Here is an 18,608-nt window from a genome sequence, read left to right on the forward strand (position 1 = left end):
ACATCAGAAAAATAACGAGAACAAATATACGAAAAAAATGTGTAAATTTTTCGCTTATTCAATATGATAACTTTATGTGTACCTCAAATGCGTTCAGTAATATTTGTATCATAAAGGTGGTATATTTCTTTATAAAACTTGAATTTATATATTAATATAGATGTCTTAAGCAGCGGACAGAAAATCCATAATTCATGATTACATGCTAGGAGAGGTAAGTCTTACAAAATCAAGGACATACTTTTTACAAAATAATTGAATGGGTGAGTTGAAAAAGGAACATATTCCAAAAACCTCAACTTCCAAACACTGGGTGGAAACACGAAAAAATTCCAGAAATATCTTCGATTTTTCACACATACGTTCTCGTAGACTTCAGTAAAGATGACCTAAAATTAATGAATGCATTCCTTGTTCCTCTCAAGCGGTGTAGGTACATATAAAATGAATATAACCATCCCAGTTTAGCTTGCCTATTTTCTGGAATGTGTACCTTTTTCAACTCACTCGTTCAATTCCCTTTTCCAGCAACCACATACTGTATTTCCTTCCATCGGTAGAACTGTCCGAATTCAGCATTACATCATTTAATTGATACCTTAAGCATAGAAATGCAATAGAATTCCTTATTGTGTAAAAACATCGCATATTTCTTTCGAAAATATTACCAAAGCTATTAATTTTCTACATTTGGAAATCTGTCCAGATATTTGTTATTATTACTACTTTATGTTCACTGTTACATTTTCATACTAGGGTAATATTAGAGCACGGTAGTCAGAAGTAGGGGTTTTTCTATTTGAAAGCTGTTTAAAATATGTCTTGCATTTGGCAACAGTGACAGTGAGATTAATGTTCGTGCTAGACAGGCAGGTTTCTTGGATTCTCTCCTCTCTCCAAACTCATGCGCTACACCTTCAAATTGACCCAAAAACTATGACAACTAGGAAATGCAGTTTGACTGGTCACTCATCAATTGTAGTGCCGAGATATTAATACATTGAAACCAAGGATGTTATAAAATAAAGAATCTGCCTATACTACAAAATCATGAAGCCATACGTCACAGTTTTGCCACTCCGCCAGCTCCATTGCAATGTTTTGAGCCAACATTCATAGCGGAGACGAGGGTAACCAATCAGACGATGGCGCAAACGAAAGTAGCCAATCAGACGTACCGATGCTCAGTGTTTTTTCTTCATTCAGTTAATAAGATGAAGATGCATAAGGACAGATCCTCTATTCTATAACATCCCTGATTGAACTATGAACTACAACAGACGAATAATATTTTTCCAAGAAGACAACTGTATTAATTCTCGGGATCACATAAACTTACAGTACTATGAACGATCAAAGATAAACAAGAAAGAAATAACAAAACAATTAGGCCTACAATTTATTTTCCCTATATTTACAGCTTACATACAATAAAAGTTTACATAGCTTTTTTCCTTTTCGAAAAAGGAATGTGAGATTCGTAAAAACGTCTTCTCATTTTAAAATACACTTAACAAAAAAACATATGTCACCATCATTTCTTTTAAAACACATTTACATATGTATATATAACAATCACCCTCTGATGCATACACAGAAATTTATCTTCGGCATAAAATATGTATAGCATCGGCAAATAATCGACTGGTCAGTTTGTCGTGTGTACATAAAATAAGTTCTTTTTTTTAAATCCCATTCGCTTGCGTTTATTCTATAATTACGGTAGTATATTTTGGCTTTTTTTTAGAAACACGCACCCGTGCAATCACAGTTCAGTCGACAGTTAATTAAAAGCAACAATGAACAATATGACAGCGATAACAACACTATTCATCTAGTATTGAAGCTACTGGTTTTCATTCTACTGCTGAAAGTGAAAATAGATTAATATATGCTGTAGAATAAGAAGGAACTTTCTCCTAAGTTTCTTAAACACATGCCACCTTATGCAGAGTCGTTTTGACATATGATTATCGTCATACTAAACGCCTGACTACTGCACCAAACATATGTTATTCGAACTCTTTAGTATGACACTAATCATGCGTCAAAACGACTCTGCATAAGGCCTATGATATTTTACGGAAGCAAATAATTATACTTAAGGTTAATCATAAACTTTTAAAAGAACAATACGATTTTAATTACATGGATGATAATACCATATCTTTTTATTATTTTAAAGTAATCAATGATGTAAACAAAGGTTCTCAACCTGTATGAAGCTATAGCAGGGTGCGAAATCCTGGGGAATGGGGCTTCTCTCCAGTTATTCTAGTACGAAGGAAAGTCCGAAAATAAGTTTCTCCTCTCGTTTTCCCCAGGAAAGTGAACACCAGTGGGGAAAACAGGACAGCAGTTGTACCCGCAACACTCCCAGACATAAGTGGGTATAGTTCGCCCTCGATCTTGCAGATGGCGCCTGCACAAAGCAGAGACGAGTCTCTCAGTCTGAGTCTGGTAGCTATGGAGAGAAAGATCGTTTCGACAGCATGGTGAAAGGAGAAAGTGAGAGCGGTTGTCCAGGCAATTCGGAAGAAGCGGCCTGGCCTTTTCACATGTGGTGTTATGTTATTAGATGACAATACGAGACCACACTCAGCGACAGCAACACAAAACCATATTGCAACTTTTGGGTGGGAGCGCCTTGCCAATCCGCCATACAGTCCTAATCTCGCAATCAGTGACTTCCACCTGTTTCCGGCTTTGAAGAAGACTCTCGGCAGCAGGCGCTTTGGAAGCAATTCCGAAGTCACGCTTTATGCAGAGCTCTGAAATTTTCCTGAAATGGTTTTTGAAGCTTATAGACCGTTATGACAAATGTCTCAATGTACGTGGTACTTATGTGGAAAAATAAAGGTACGCCTGATTTTTAATATCAGATGCTATTTTTGGTCTTGCATGCTCATCTCTGTCCACAGTCGCCTGGGGAAACGTATTTTCGGATTCCTCCTCTTACTTCTGTAAATTCCACTATTAAATTACTGGTGAGAAATGAAATGACACTATTGTCATAAATTTGCAAATTAATTACATAGTTCATAAGCAATTAACGGTGCCCATAATCTTAACATAATTTAATAATTATTATAAATGTTCAAATATCTTAACTCTGTATGTTGAAGCATTCCAGCGCGCAGGGCCGGATTTAGCATTTTGGCGCCCCTAGGCCCAATAATTTTTTCCGCCCCCTAGTCTGGTTAAAGTTACTATCCTAAAAACCTTTATTTAAAAAAATTATATCAGGCCTATATGCTTAAACACCACTCCACGATGCAATTTTATCATTGCAAGTTTTTTTTGAGGAATTTACTTGGTTCTGGGCTTAACAAAATACCGTTAATGTATTAACAAAAGATTGGTGAACTTTACCAACAATTATTTGTTCCAATGAACTTCAAAATCAGAATGCTTAATTAGCCTCATTTTTAAAAATCAATTCAAAAAATATGTTAAGTTATGGCTATTTATTTTTATTTCTAGATATTTTTAATTTTTTTTCTGTTGGCCGTGCGCCCCCTGGGAGCTTGCGCCCATAGGCCCGGGCCTATTGCGAAATCCGGCCCTGCCAGCGCGAATGCTTTTTTCTACACACCTGCTTTGCCCCTTCATTACAACTGTTGATTTCTTATTCTGGGCTAATGTCCTTTTCGCATGCACTGTTACATTCACATATTCCTTTTTAAAAAAAAGATATGGTGTTATTGTGGTTATTTAATGTTCACTATGTATTGTATAACATTGTATTGTAGCTCCTCTGTGGCTAAGCGGTTAGCGTACGCGCCTTTGGCGTGGGAGATCCGGGTTCGATTTCCGGCGGGAGCTCATGTGGTTCGGATTCCACGTTAATCAGTAGGTCCACGTCTCATATAGCCTCGCTGCTGAAAGGGACGCTAAACTAAAATCAACTCAACATTGTATTGTATGTAGTATATACATCTTTACCTAGGTAGTGCTCCTCTGTAACCAGGCTGTCATTTTGCTATCTGTGCTTGTTGATCAAGTTTCGATACCCTGTTTGGATACTTGAATCGGACACAAACGCGAATTGTGATTCGAATCAAGCGATAAGTTCCGTTTTTATTACCTTCGGCACTTTGAAGTCAAAAGATCAGTGCTGTGATATTGCGTTAGTTCTTTCGATGTGAAAAGAAAGACGGTTTGAGAACCTCTGATTGCAGAAGTGATTTCTTTACATTTTAAAAAAAATAATACTTCAATAATTTCTTCACAAATTTTTAATAATTCTTATACTTTTATATCTTAATGATTTTTCTTATTGGATGTTTTATGTTCTTCTTACCAGTTCTATGCTTGACACTTACTAATACAATTTATGGAATGCTTAAAACAGTGTACAATTATCTTTTCAAGATACTAACACGGCATTTATGTACTATGACCATAAGCAAACATCATACGTAGATATCGAACACGGAACCGTCTGTTTATCGATAGTACTCGTTACTGTACCACATTGTCATTCTGTACGAGGTGTGTTCGAAAAGTTTCATACTATTTTTTTTCCTGCGTAGAGCAATAAAGCTCGGAAGACTGTTCAGTGTAGATGTAGAGGGGACGCGCATGCGCAGTCGTGAATTTTTCCCCCGTCTGCAGAAAACGTCAGTCGCTGGCAGTCGACCAACGAGTGAAGACGTGTAGTGAGCAGTCGTCGGATTTCAGTTTTTTTTTTTATAAAATGAAAGAAAAACTCGAGCAGCGATATTGCATCATCAAATTTTGCCAAAAGCTTGGCGATACCAAAGCGTAAACCATTCAGTCGGATCGGTACATTCAGTTTTGAACGAAAATTTGGGCATATCGTGTTTGGAGTATTCGCGAAATTTATTTCAGGCTTTCATTACAACGCAACATTCCTTTGTGTCGTCAGGCTCCCCTATTCATTTCACACGGTTCCGTGTGACTTTTGGTTATTTTTCAAGGTGAAAATGCCACGAAAAAGGACCCGATTTGAGTCAAGAGAAGACATCATGCGATGGTACGGTTGCTTACCATTCCAAAAACTGCGTTCCAGACGTGTTTCCAACAATGGTGGGAGCGCTAGGAGAAGTGTGCGCATTACCAAGGAGACTATTTTGAAAGGGATTAGCGTTTCGGATTTCCAAATAAATAAATGCATTTTTGCCAATCAAAGGTTCGATACTTTTCGAACACACCTCGTATATGAGTCAACAGATTTTTTCCAGATAATACACGAAAACTACTTAATGATAATTTTCACTAAAATAACTATAATAATTGATGTACAAAATAAATAAATCTATTTACATTTCGGATAAATATAGCAAGCATGCAATATGAAAAATGAAACATTTGAGCTTGCAGTGAAGTGTTATGGTTTCTTTGCAATTTAATGGACAAATGAACAGCGTGAACAATGCCAACAGTCATACATTTTTAATGGAAGACATGTTTATTGCCTGCAACATACTGATTTATTATTTAATACATACTGAATAACATGAATTAGTCTTTTAAGTTCATGATTTGATATGGAAATAGCAAATGGAGTGAGACGCTATTTCTGTAATAGCGAAGCAAACCATCAGATATAGATAAATAATGGTGACGGAAGAAAAGAAATGCTCTGCAATGTGTACAATTTCTTTTTCTATTTCATTCCGTTCGATAGCTTTACTCAATTAACAAGGGACGTATGCGAAACGTCACAGCTAGACATTTATGAAAATTGATACCCTGACTAATCGTGGATTGCTAATCATGTTGGTGATAGTCATTCGGAGCGGAAATGCCTTGTTTACCCGCTACGTATAATACATATATCAAACAGTGACCGGATGAGGCTGTGCAGAGTTATAACCCATAAACGCCAGAAAAGCACAGAAAATGAAAAATGTATGCAGATAACCTGATACCCACTGGAGGGGGACACGTGACCAAGAACACGGAAGTAGTCAAGGAAGCAGTGTTGCCACCCCAACACAAAATAGCTTTTATAGCTTTTCAAGGAGAACGTATATCTTTTTATGGCATTAAAACAATCGGCATAAAACGTGAAAGAAAATATGCAAAAAGTGTATTTTCAGTTTTGCCAAAAAGGGAGATATGAGGTTCTAAGTTGAGAAATTCGTACAATGAGGGTTCGTACAATGAAACGAACAAATGTATAAAAACAAGAAGACTGCACAAGGACCAAATGTACAGTAGGGAGAAAACTACGGCATGTGCAGCATCCAGTGACTAACGGGCTTGATACGCCACGTCGAGTATGCGGCTAAGGCGACAAATGTAGGTATTTTGCCATACTATCTATGGCTTTTCTGTTGTATGTATTGGTGTATTGTATTAAAATATTTTGCAGCTGTATATTACTGGTAACCTGAATACAGTGCGTTTTATCTTTATAGTTGTCTCACATGCTAACAACACGTTTTCTATACTCTCGACTGCGAATCGATTCTGGCGTACACTCTTGTCACAGATTTGTTACCTTTCGTGCCACAGCTTTTCTGTACTGTTTTCAGGCGCTACGCTTTCGTGTCTGTCTTTTGGAAGGCATATAGGATTTTATACAGTGTTGCAACCTTAAGACAATTCGTTTTATAGCTCTCGGGAACGGTTCATGCTATCGATTCCATTCAAACGCTATTGGAGTTGCTGCGCTACAGGAAGACTTATTGTTCCCATTTCCGCGTAATGTCTCATGGAACTTCTTCCTTCTACGGCAACTCTACCACGTGCCCTTTCTGGGTGAATCTTGTATCAAGTTCGTTAGTAACTGGATGCTGTGCATGCTGTAGTTTACTCTCTACTGTACATTTGGTCCTGCAATAATCTTTTCGTTGAACATTATTAATTTATCCGTACGGACCCCATAATTTCTCAATTTTAGTGTCTCATACCTCCTTTATTTAGCAACAATGATAACCCACCTTTTGCTTATTTTCCTTCAGGTTGCCAATTATTTTAATGCCATAAAATGGTATACGTTCTATTTGAAAAACTATAAATTTGTATAGGAATGGCAACACAGTTTGTGTGACATTACTTCCGTGTTCTTGGTCACGTGTCCCCCTCGGGTAGGTATTAGGTTATCTGTATACATTTTTCATTTGCGTTTTTCCGGCGTTTATGGGTTATAGCTCGGCACAATATCATCCGATCACTGTCCGGTATTTGTATTTACGTAGCGGGTAAACAAGGCATTTCCGCACCGAATGAGTATCACCAACATGGTTAGCGATCCTTCGTTAGTCAGGGTATCAATTTTCATAAATAGCTGTGACGTTTCGCATACGTCCCTTGTAAACATTATTATATCTCCAGTAATTTCTGTAATCATAACTCACGGTTACTCATGCTGATAACTGTTTACTATTTATTTGTTGAACGAATTTTCAGGCCTAAAATTACATTATTGCCATATATATTGTTTCACTTATCCCATTATCAATATCTCGTGATATAATATTGCCATGAAACAATCAAGTAATCAATCAATTGCCGATAAATATGTATGGCAGGCGAATGTGAAAATTGGAAATAATTCTATCTGAAACTTGTATTTACACTTGTAAGTCTATTTTTAACCAGTTGGTGCAAGCTCCTCTTAACCACGAAACATTTCTTCTGTGTACGTACTTTATAATTATTGATTAAGTTATTAATTTTAGATGCAGATTAAGAAAACGGGGACATTTTAAAAATACACATAAAATATTATTAATTCACAAATGAAGATTAATGTTTAAGGAAGTTATTTGTATAGGTGGACAGCATGTAAGTTACTGTATCTGTGAACGTTAAGTAGCAATGAAAATTATCGTTCATTACTATGCAGTTGTAATGCAATGGTAGCCTGTAGTACCCACTTAGAACAGATTAGATGCTTTTCTCACGAGTAAACATTTTAATGACATATAACTTTGCAGATATATTATTAATGGTATTGTATAAGTATGTAGCCATAAGTTTGCAGGATATCAGCAATATGTAAGCAGATGGTAAGCAGCCATCGAGAAAATAAGAGTGTAAAAGGAATTAGGAGGTAACAAGTGAAACAATAACAATTTTTGAGCAATTATTTTTGGTGGCGCTCCTCAACTTTACCTCTTCCACGTGGGATTTCTGGCATGCGAAACATAGGGAAAGTGCAGAAAACATAATCAGGAACCAAGTAATACTATTTCTGCGAAAAATGTGTTTCACTGTTATATAAGCTTGTCCCCATATTCTTAACTGGACATGCTTTTAAATATTATTTTATATGGTAATTTTGATCAAAGACGAAACTCTAGTGAAATAACGGATCCATGGCACAACCGTATGAAGAACCTCTAACTTAAATTGAATAGTTGTTAATTCGATTTTGATTAGTGTACTAGCTTGCATTCTCCAGAATTCTTCTTTATACGAGCTTTGCCCATTATATACTACAATTATAAACTGATCGGTGAGCAAGGATCTTATACAATAGAGGATCTGCCCTTACAACAAAATCTTGAAGCCATATGTCACAGTTTCTCCACCCCTACTCTGCCCACTCCGCCCAATAGGATCGCAAAGTTTTGAGCCAACAATCATGGCGGAAACGAAAGTAGCCAATGAGACGATGGCAGAAACGAGAGTAGCCAATCAGACATGCCAATGCTCGGTTGTGTTTTGGCTTCATCGATTTAATAGGATGAAGATACATATGGGCAGATCCTCTATTTATAACATCCTTGTCGGTGAGCGCGTATATTTTTTCACGCGCTATTCTAACCAACTGTTTTTAGTTGGTCATAAGGAAGCGGCTGAAGTTAGATTTATATCGAAGTTTCACTACTCGAGTGTGACCTAATATCACGTGGTATTATCATGGGGGTCAAGGTGGAACAAAACCTGCCCTGCAGGGCTTCTAACCCTCTTCGCTCGCTCAGTTATGTTTCGTACCGTAATTAAATTACTTATTATGCATTAAATATTACGTACAAGGATAATGACTATTATTTCCATCTTATTTTGATGATAAAAATGTTATGAAAATTTAAAAAAATAAAAAAAAATCCTTGGGCTAGGTTTGAACCTACGCCTAAAGCGATCTTCATTACTAGCCCATATATTAGCATTCTCGGCCATGAGAACCGATAGCAGCTGGCTTTTGATTTGTGCTATAGTGTGCTACGTGGCGAGAAACGGATAACTTTAACAAATCAGAGCCGTGTATTTAGCTCCTATGACTAGGGTCGGGCGTGATTCAAATTATGATCGCTGAGCAGAGCAAACCAATGTTGATAAAACTAATATCTTGTAACAGTATGTGATAGTGTCTAATGAAGACAAATGTTTAGTTGGCGAAATTGTCACAAGATATTACGAAGCAGAAAGTGTTCGGAAAATTCTTAGGAGAAAGTTTTTCGAAGTTAAAATGATAGAATAGCATTAATATGACTTTCGTTTAACAAATGAATATAGAATTTTAGTGTACAGCATGAGCAATGACACACTTCTTTTAAAAAATATATTCATAAATATACACATAATAACATTAAACACAATTTTCTTAGTAAAAACATGAATCAAAAGTTCTGTTTCTATCCAAAATACTATGCTAATGTGTAATTACAATATTTTAAAATATTATTACACACAATTTAGCTTTTATGCGTATAAAATTATTATTTTCTTGTGAAGATATTCGTCTTTTCGTAATTTATTTTGGTTATATGTTCTTATTTTTAGTAAAAAATTGTATTTTATTTCTCTGAAATGTTGTAGGTAAGTGCATCACGTTGCTGGTATTATTATTATTATTATTATCATCGTTACTAGAACATTTATTGATGCTAGTATTTCTTATATGTATATATACGATAAATAGTTCCAACATATATTCAAGTCGTATTTTTATGTATTAGAATGTGCTTACAAATGCTTTTAAAGCTCTTTACTGCTAATTTAATTCGTAGCATATTGATACAATCTGGAAATCTACTTTTTATTCAGTGAACAAAGCTGATCTGTTTGTTTAATCTAATAATTTTATAAGCAAAAATTTGTGAAACTTGTTTATCCAGCTTTTGACTCCTCAGTGTTAGCAAAGCTTCTGGTAAGAGTTTTCATAGTGTTATCTTTATGAAATTCACACTTGAACTTACAAATTTGAGTAGATTAATATAGTTTTAAAGATTCCAGTAAAACATGATTATGCTCTAAGTATGTAACATAAAGAAATACTTAATTATTTACAAATTTGTTAGGTAAAAATTGTCTTAAACTTAAAATTTTGGTGGAAATAGAATTTTCCCTTTGAAATAGTCTTCGAATACTTTAGTCTTCTCACAAAATTATACAAATGTTTAATACTAATAAGAGAAATTTTTAAGTGAAAATTTATGAGTATTTATTGCAAAATTTTGCTCTTTATTATTATTATTTCTAAAGAGCCAACGTGAATATATATATTCGTTTTTTGAGCTGCAACTTTGAGTGGTGTATATAAATATATATACACACAATGTAATTCGTGTACTTATATTTGAATAATTCATTAATTTAGCAGAAATATACACTAACTTATAATATACATGTAACTTTTATTTTGGATGTGACATCTTGGTTTTTCATTATTATTATTATTACAATCTATCCAAGACTTCGTCATTATAGTCAGTATATGTTAACATTTAAAATATATGTTAATTAAAAATAATATTTAAAAAATATCAACTTTCTTCGTCCTGTCAAATGCGTTACACATTCTTGTCAGATACTTAAAAGTTTAGTTACACAAAATATATATAAATCTCCAGAAAATAACATCGCAAATAGTTCCTCTCAGGTTAATGGATTTGTTTATATAAAACTATATGCTGTAACACTTTTACATAATATCATTAATTCACGTTTCTTTAAGCAAACAACTGTAAAATATGTACAAATATTTCATTAAAAGATAATTTTAAGTAATATTCTTTAAATTCTGTGTTAAAAAGCACAACAGCAACCATTTAAGTACAAATGGTAATTACTTTATGGCGGGTGTTTACTTTTTTAATTCAATATTTGCAAATATAAATGTGAAGTGTACAAAATAGTAAATCAAAGATATTGCAATAATTAGTTTTGTACTTAAAAAAACATACTTCTTATCTATTATATTGAGCTTTATGTTAGGGCAGTGTTTCCCAACCTTATCACCATGGTGGTCATTTTCCTCTAGACCACAAACATAACAAAGTTATCCCCTGATACACTGTGAACATGTACAGATTTTCTGCGGATTTAGCGAGGTAAGATTTTAAACTTGCATGCGGTATTTATCGCATATTTACCGGATTCATCGACACATTTCATTGCGAGATACCGACATGCGTTAGTTACGTATATGGAAAAGTAACACAAAGATATATAAGTAAAATATAATATGTACAAAAAATATAGTAAGTTACTGGCAAAATAACTTTCTCAGAACCCTACATATTCTTTCGTCAATAATTCGGAACAAATTTGCTAATTGGAACACTGATTTCAGTATTGAACCTAAATTACATTCTCTTTACATCAAGGAACATTGATTTACAATTGGTGAACTCGTTCCGAAATTACTATTGACAAGAGATGTAGGGAGTTTATTCTTTTTTGCTGGTGATTTGTACGTGTAAATCTTTCAATATACTTTCAATAATAGACAAGTATTACCGTACAGAATGGAGATTTTACATATACCATTTATTTCCTAAAATGCTCTTTACAATTTGGGAATTAAGTAACTAAATATTCCTAGACATCGATAGCAGTATTTTGTAGAGGTTAGAATTAGAGCTGATGATGTAGAAAAGCAACAATCTTATTCAGGATTAACATCTGTGGTAATAAATTCATTGTTAACTGAATTGATATTTGCTATGCATACATTGGTCCTTCGACATTTTTATTGATCTTCAAGGGTCTACTGATTTTAGGTTGGGAAACACCATGATAAAGTTAGTATCTTATAATAAATACAATGGACACATTATTTATTAATAACATTTATATAAACTATTCCTGCTAAATTATATCAATGAACATCCATTACGGAATTTCAGTCAAACACCCTACTTTCCCTTTTCCTTTTTGGATCTGGTAATAGGTGCCCTGGGTTCAAAGGTAATATACACATAATCTGTTCCACAAAATTTCACATAATGAACACCAATTTTACAAATTAAACATTCTTTTTACAAACATGTAACGACATCACGCCATAAATGAACAACAATTTATTAATTTAGATCGTAGTAAAATAGTTTAGAAAGAGTGCGATATGTTCAAATAGCTTAAAAACTTTAAATAATATTGATACCCAAAACTGCAGCATCCTCGCAAATGCCGATACAATTTAAAAATAATAAGTTCTCAATTAACTATTTTTGATATTCCAGATAGAATCAAACATTCTCTAAGGCACAATGCCTATTGGTGCTGTAAAGCACTTTGAACACTTGATTCTTTCAATAAGCGTACGAATAATATTTGTGCATCGGTATGTTTTAATCTAGAGAGCGTACAATGTGGTCACCTAAAACATTAGTGGGGAATCAATTATTCTGCTGTAATTAAGTAAATTTTTTATCTGAAAAATCATAAATATACCATACGTAACCATCACTACATGAGACTTCATTTTTTAAATACTATGCAAGATTGATTTTTTTAGTTTAACGCCCCACGATATCCACCGTGGCTAAAGATGATGGTAATAATGATAATGAATGAAACAGTGGAATGAAAAGTGGGAGGAAACTGTAAACCCTGAGAAAACCAACGATCACGGAGTTTCTTCACCATAAAGCCTACTTGGGGAGACCTGTAATCAAAGTAGGTACTCCACAAACTAGAGGTGAACGCTCTGCCACGCAGCCATCGTGACCCCATGAAAGTTTGATATTGCCAGTATGTCTTTTCTATATTTATATCGTATTCTTTCTTATTATTATTATTAATTTTTATTCGTACTATCTTGTTTTTATATTTATCTATAACATTATTTTTACTTTAATTACGAGGAAATTTTGAGAAAATTAAATGGCGTGTTTTCTTGAAGATGCACATCACTAATATTTACTTTTACAATAATAATTAATAATTGCAATGCTTTTAGAAACTTTTCTTTTGTTTTCGTCTCATTTTCCGGAATTAATTTATAATTTCATTGAAATTGAAAATATTATTATGAATTTATTTTGGAAACATTATGAATAGTAAGAAAATAGAATTTGCATTGAAGTTGTTATTGAAACGTTCAAAATACTACTATAATGAATGTTTATAACTGCATTTGTTAGTTAACTCTTATTTACAGGAAAACTTCATTGATAATTGAAGATACACATTTATTTTATTGATATTTTTAAAGTTATATATATAAGCATTAAACTCTAAAACCGCATTAAAGTTTCATCATATTAGTATCTGAGTTATATCATACATTTGGTTTTCATCCGGAGGTGATGATGATGATGGAATCTGATTGGTACGGATTCTTATACCAATGAAATTACAGACAAAGCTGTCACAAGTGCTCTCCACCAAACCAAAAAGTAAGATCTAATAATGATTGTACAGCTTAACGGAATAGAACATTGGATTTCTAAATTGGTACGAATATGGTAAAGTGTATTATATGCTCCTATGAAACATGTTATTTATTTAGACATTATAGTTTTCATTTATGTACGCTCTCTAGTCAAACATTTGTCTCGTAGCACTTTACACAGGTACATGGTTTTCATGCTATATTCTGAAATAAAATTTGCACTTCACAATATTATTACAGTAAATAATATGTAATTTGTAGCAGCAAAATGATAATGAAAAATAATAATTTTATTAGGTTAAAATTTACTTTGTTGCACTTACCTTGTTTACCTAAGTCAACTTTATTCACAATTCAACATCGAAAGTATTCCTTGATTTCAAGGGAATGTTTAAACATAAAGTAAGATTAATTGTATTGACTTTTTGCTTTGTCACGAAATGCTCTATTTTTCTTAAAAACTTCAAAATTGCAATGCAAACTTCACGTTGTGCATCACATAATACTTTCTCAGTCTATACTTTTATCCTATCACTCATTTGGTAATTTTTGTACACTTTCTACGCTTGACAAACAAATTTACAAGAACCAATTAAAACAAGTGTCATAAGATGCCGAATTCTTATGTATCCAGTAGGTATTTCTTTCAAAATTTAAAATGTAATACTTAATGTTCCAAAATTAATCGAGTTACTGCAATTTTTGTTTTAACGTTTCCTATTACATTGTGCAATTTATATTCCTGTCTTCCACTACTTCTCTCGGCACCATTTCAAAAAATTCAGAAATCCATATTTTAAAGTGCTCATAACATTACCATTACATTAAACACTCACCTAATTTTAAGAAATGTTTTTCACTAACTCTCATGTAAAATGTTTAATTTATATTAAGCTTGAATTTATGTAATTTATTTTAGATTTATATGTGATTGGTTTAATTGTGAATAATAACTATTGTATTCTTTAGAGACTATCAGCAAATTGAACTTTTAATCGTATCGTTGGAATGTTATAAATGAAATTGACTTTGGCTAGTATTGGACGTTTCATCGTGATTAACGTTTCTATAGAACAAAGAATATTCCTTTTTTGTACAACATAAATATACAACATAGTTTTGATTAATATAAACCAATAAGTCTAATGTACGATTCTGTAATATGGAATGCAAACGCATATTATTTAAAGCAGTGCACGCTCAATGACATTTGTTCGTATAATATTTCGGCATTCTGAAAGAAAAATATGTGGAATAATTTCATTCCAATACTTGTTGCCTCACAATTAGATATATTCTGTAATAAAAATATTGGGCATAATGGTAAATGTAATGTATCTGATAACTGTATATGTAACAATCTAATCTGATGTTTAGAAAAGATTCTTGTAATTTATCTGTACCATAACTTTCCTATTTACAAAATTGAATTTTCTTTTGCTTCTATCCGTTTTGATTTTAATTACACACAAATAATTGTTTCTCTAAAAAACGAAGACCCTTTCTTAACTGATTTTCTTGTTATATCTACCAAGACTGTAAATGGTAGACTACTTGTTGTGTTCTACTTGTGAATGTAATATGATTAACATTTTGAGAAGAAGAGAGTAAGGTTTCACTCACGTGACTATTTAATTTCTCTCCACTAAATTCCGAAATAAGTTGTTCGAGAAGTGTATTATAGTTTATATTTATAGTTCAATTTATCTTTAATTTCACTTATATACACGTATTTTTATATGTATTTAATTTATATATTATTTCTTACAAGAAAATAAGCTCCAGTTCAAAAAATATCTTCACAGAGGTTCCTTGTCTTATAATGTATTGAAATTAAACAAGGATAATAATTGTTTGAATCCAAAACTTATAAATTTCTTATTTATTTTATTACCACCTTTGCTTGTCGGCATTTGTTTGGATATTAACACCAATTCGTGGGTATGTTTCAGAAGCATGATTAAAAAACTTGTTGATTGATATAAGCGGAAGATAATTTAAAATACTTACTTAAAAATATGCGTATATGTATTAAAAATTAAGAAAAGTACTGTAATAAATGATGGTATCGCAAAGAAAGACTGGAACATTGTTTCACTCTTAACAACGCTGCATTGTTAGTTAATAGTTTTTGTTTAAAGAATTATTTATTAATTTAAATATATATTTTTTATAATGTTCTTTTATTGATTCTCATTGGTTCTTTTTGCAATTAGAGCTCTTTCGTAGAATTGATAGGGCAACTTCCGCATTTTCAATAATTCAGTGTAGAAGCTGAAGACCACTATCCATGAACACCATTTCATTACTGAAAACATACAAGAAACAATAAAATTAATGTATGTAAAATGTTGGTTGGTGTAAAATATTACAAGAAATAAGTTTAACTCTGATAATATTACAAGTAGTATTGTGTCACTTTAAGGTTTTATGTGGGTCACTCTTAGGATTATATGCTCTATTTTAAGTTGTGTGTCATTATTAGGAGTATTGTGTCACTGCTAGGAGTATTGTGTAAGTGTTAGTAGTATATAGGTTATTTTTAAGGTTATATGTTACTGTTAGGAGTATTGTTTCATTGTTAGTAGTAGTGCGTCATTTTAAGGGGTTATGTGTAATAATGTGAGGGATATAAATGCCATTTTAAGTGTTAGGTGTGTCACTGTTAGGAGTATTGTGTCATTTCTAATAGCACTGAATGCGTTACTTTAAGAGTTATATGTGTCACTGTTAAAATATACGCGTTATTTAAAGGGTTATGTGCTTCACTGTTAAGAATGGAATGGAATGAAATTTTTGAGTTTTACGTCCCACGCTTATACCGTCTAGGCTAGAAAGGAGACGGTTGCTGATGAGAGATGAAAGAAATGGTGGAATGAAGAAAGTGGGAGGAAACGGGGGAAGCCCGTGGAAAACCCACGCACACGGTGTTTATTCACCACAAGATTAATTAGGCGGGAGCAGGGTTTGAACCCGGGACTCGAAGCACGAGAGGTGAACGCTCTACCACTGAGCCATCGCGGCCCCTGTCAGTGTTAAGAGTATAGGCGTTATTTAAAGGGTTATGTGTGTCACTGTTACCAATATTGTGTCACTGTGAGAGTATAAACGTCACTTCAAGGGTTATGTGTGTCACTTTTACCAGTATTGTGTCATTGTGAGGTATATATGTGTCACTTTAAGGGTTATGTGTATCACTGTTACGAGTATTGTGTCACTGGGGGAGTAATGCGTCCTTTAAGGGTTACATGTGTCACTATAGGAGTATTGTGTCACTGCTAGGAGTATTGAGTCTGTGTTGGCAGTATGTGCGTTACTTTAAGGATTATGTGTTTAACTGTTACGAGTATTGTTTCATTGTTAGTAGTATGTGCATCATTTTAAGAATTATGTGTGTAACTGTTAGAAGTATTGCGTCACTGTGAGGAGTATGTGCGTCACTTTATATGCTATGTGTGTCATTCTTAGAAGTATTGTGTCAGTGTTAGTAGTATGTACGTCACTAAAATTATGTGTGTCATTTTTAGGAGTATTGTGTCACTGTTACGAATATGTGTCCCACTTTAAGGATTATAAATGTGACTGTGAGAGGTATGTACGTCATTTTAATGGCTATACGTATCACTATTAAGAGTATATGCATTACTCTAAGGGTTATGCGTGTCACTATTACCAATATTGTCATTGTGAGGGTATATGCGTCACTTTAAAGGTTATGTGTGTCATTTTTAGGAATATTGTGTCACTACTAGAAGTATTTTGTCAGTGTTAGTACTATATGTGTTACTTTAAGGGTTATGCGTGTTATTGTTAGAAGTATGTGCCACCATAAGGGTTATCTATGTCACTGTTAGGAGACAAATAAGGAAAGATACAAGCTGCTATTTAACAGCATTACTGCTTCTTAATTTTTCGCACGGCATAATCATTACCACCATTTTAAAGATGGAAAAATAAAATACGAAATAATTGAAGTTTGAGCTTAATACTCTTCTCAAACAATCATCATATACTAAATTACATGAATGCAAATTCCATGTCTTATTTTGCGAAAACTGAAAAATTACAGATTTCTCAGATTTTCGAGTTAATGTCGTACTACATGAAAGATTAAAATAATCATTATCAGTTTGCAAAATAAAATGTTATATCTACAAATATATAATCTAAGAAACATAAATTAACGTCTATTCCTAAGGAAATAGCTAAATACTCTAATGTTGCAATGTAAAATAAAAAGACAGTTATTCATACATTTTCCCAAATAGGAGATTTTTATTTTCTAAAGTGTAATTTCTGTGCTTCAGAGTAACGATAATAAATTGTATTCTATAGGTAATTGTAATAAGCAATGGAAATTCACTGTATCATAGTATGCAGTTAAACAAAATACAAGAATGATAAATTCGTTATCAGAAAATTTAAAAAACTTGAATATCAATTATATACTGATTTGCATATGGTGAGATTTCATATGTGAGAATATTTTTCTCTAATTTGTAAGTAGCTGTAGTGATTTGGCTACGATGAGTCTAAATTTTCGATCATTTTAAATCAACTGACGCCATTGGGAATCTCTAACCAAACTAACCAAACATAAGATTATAAATTATGAAGAAAGCATACTTATATTACTTATTAACTAAAGCAACTTACCCGCCAGTAATGTGGCTAGAAACGTTTTCACAGTTGCTGTGGAGTTTGTAAATCCAGACACGAGGGCGAAGAGTATCACAATAAGGACACTGTACGCTAGGAGCGCGATAAATGTGTAGCACAACCAGGGCAAGATCATCATTGGCTTGTCCTATTAAACGAAGTGAGGATTTGTTTACAAAACATATATATAAATTGAAAACAAACAACTCTAAAAATTTACAACTTTTGTTTATCATTACCCTCTGTCAAGGCTCTGAACAACATACAAATACTACTGTTTATTATTATCATCTGCCAAGGATCTAAGTAAAATTTATACGACTTTCCTTAACATTATCCTCTATAAAAGATTTAAGAAAAATTTACATGCCTTTGTTTAATATTACCCTCTGCCAAGGATCTAACG

The 18,608-nt window shown here is 33.1% G+C and overlaps 1 protein-coding gene across 2 annotated transcripts in view; it reads right to left on the bottom strand.

Moving 5' to 3' along the window:
• Window positions 1-1,388: 1,388 nt before the first annotated feature.
• The window catches only part of LOC145664920 (uncharacterized), a 107,221-nt gene continuing 90,001 nt past the window's right edge, over window positions 1,389-18,608 (bottom strand). For both annotated transcript variants that reach the window (XM_081732023.1, XM_081732024.1), the window contains exons 5-6: window positions 18,200-18,350; window positions 1,389-15,851 (exon numbers count right to left, since the gene is read on the bottom strand). In XM_081732023.1, coding sequence (XP_081588149.1) covers window positions 15,727-15,851; window positions 18,200-18,350 — 276 coding nt within the window. In that variant the 3' untranslated portion in view covers window positions 1,389-15,726. The remainder of the gene's footprint in view (window positions 15,852-18,199; window positions 18,351-18,608) is intronic.

This window comes from Thermobia domestica, chromosome 11, assembly GCF_964235325.1.
Source record: "Thermobia domestica chromosome 11, izTheDome1.hap1.1, whole genome shotgun sequence".
Classification (NCBI taxonomy): domain Eukaryota; kingdom Metazoa; phylum Arthropoda; class Insecta; order Zygentoma; family Lepismatidae; genus Thermobia; species Thermobia domestica.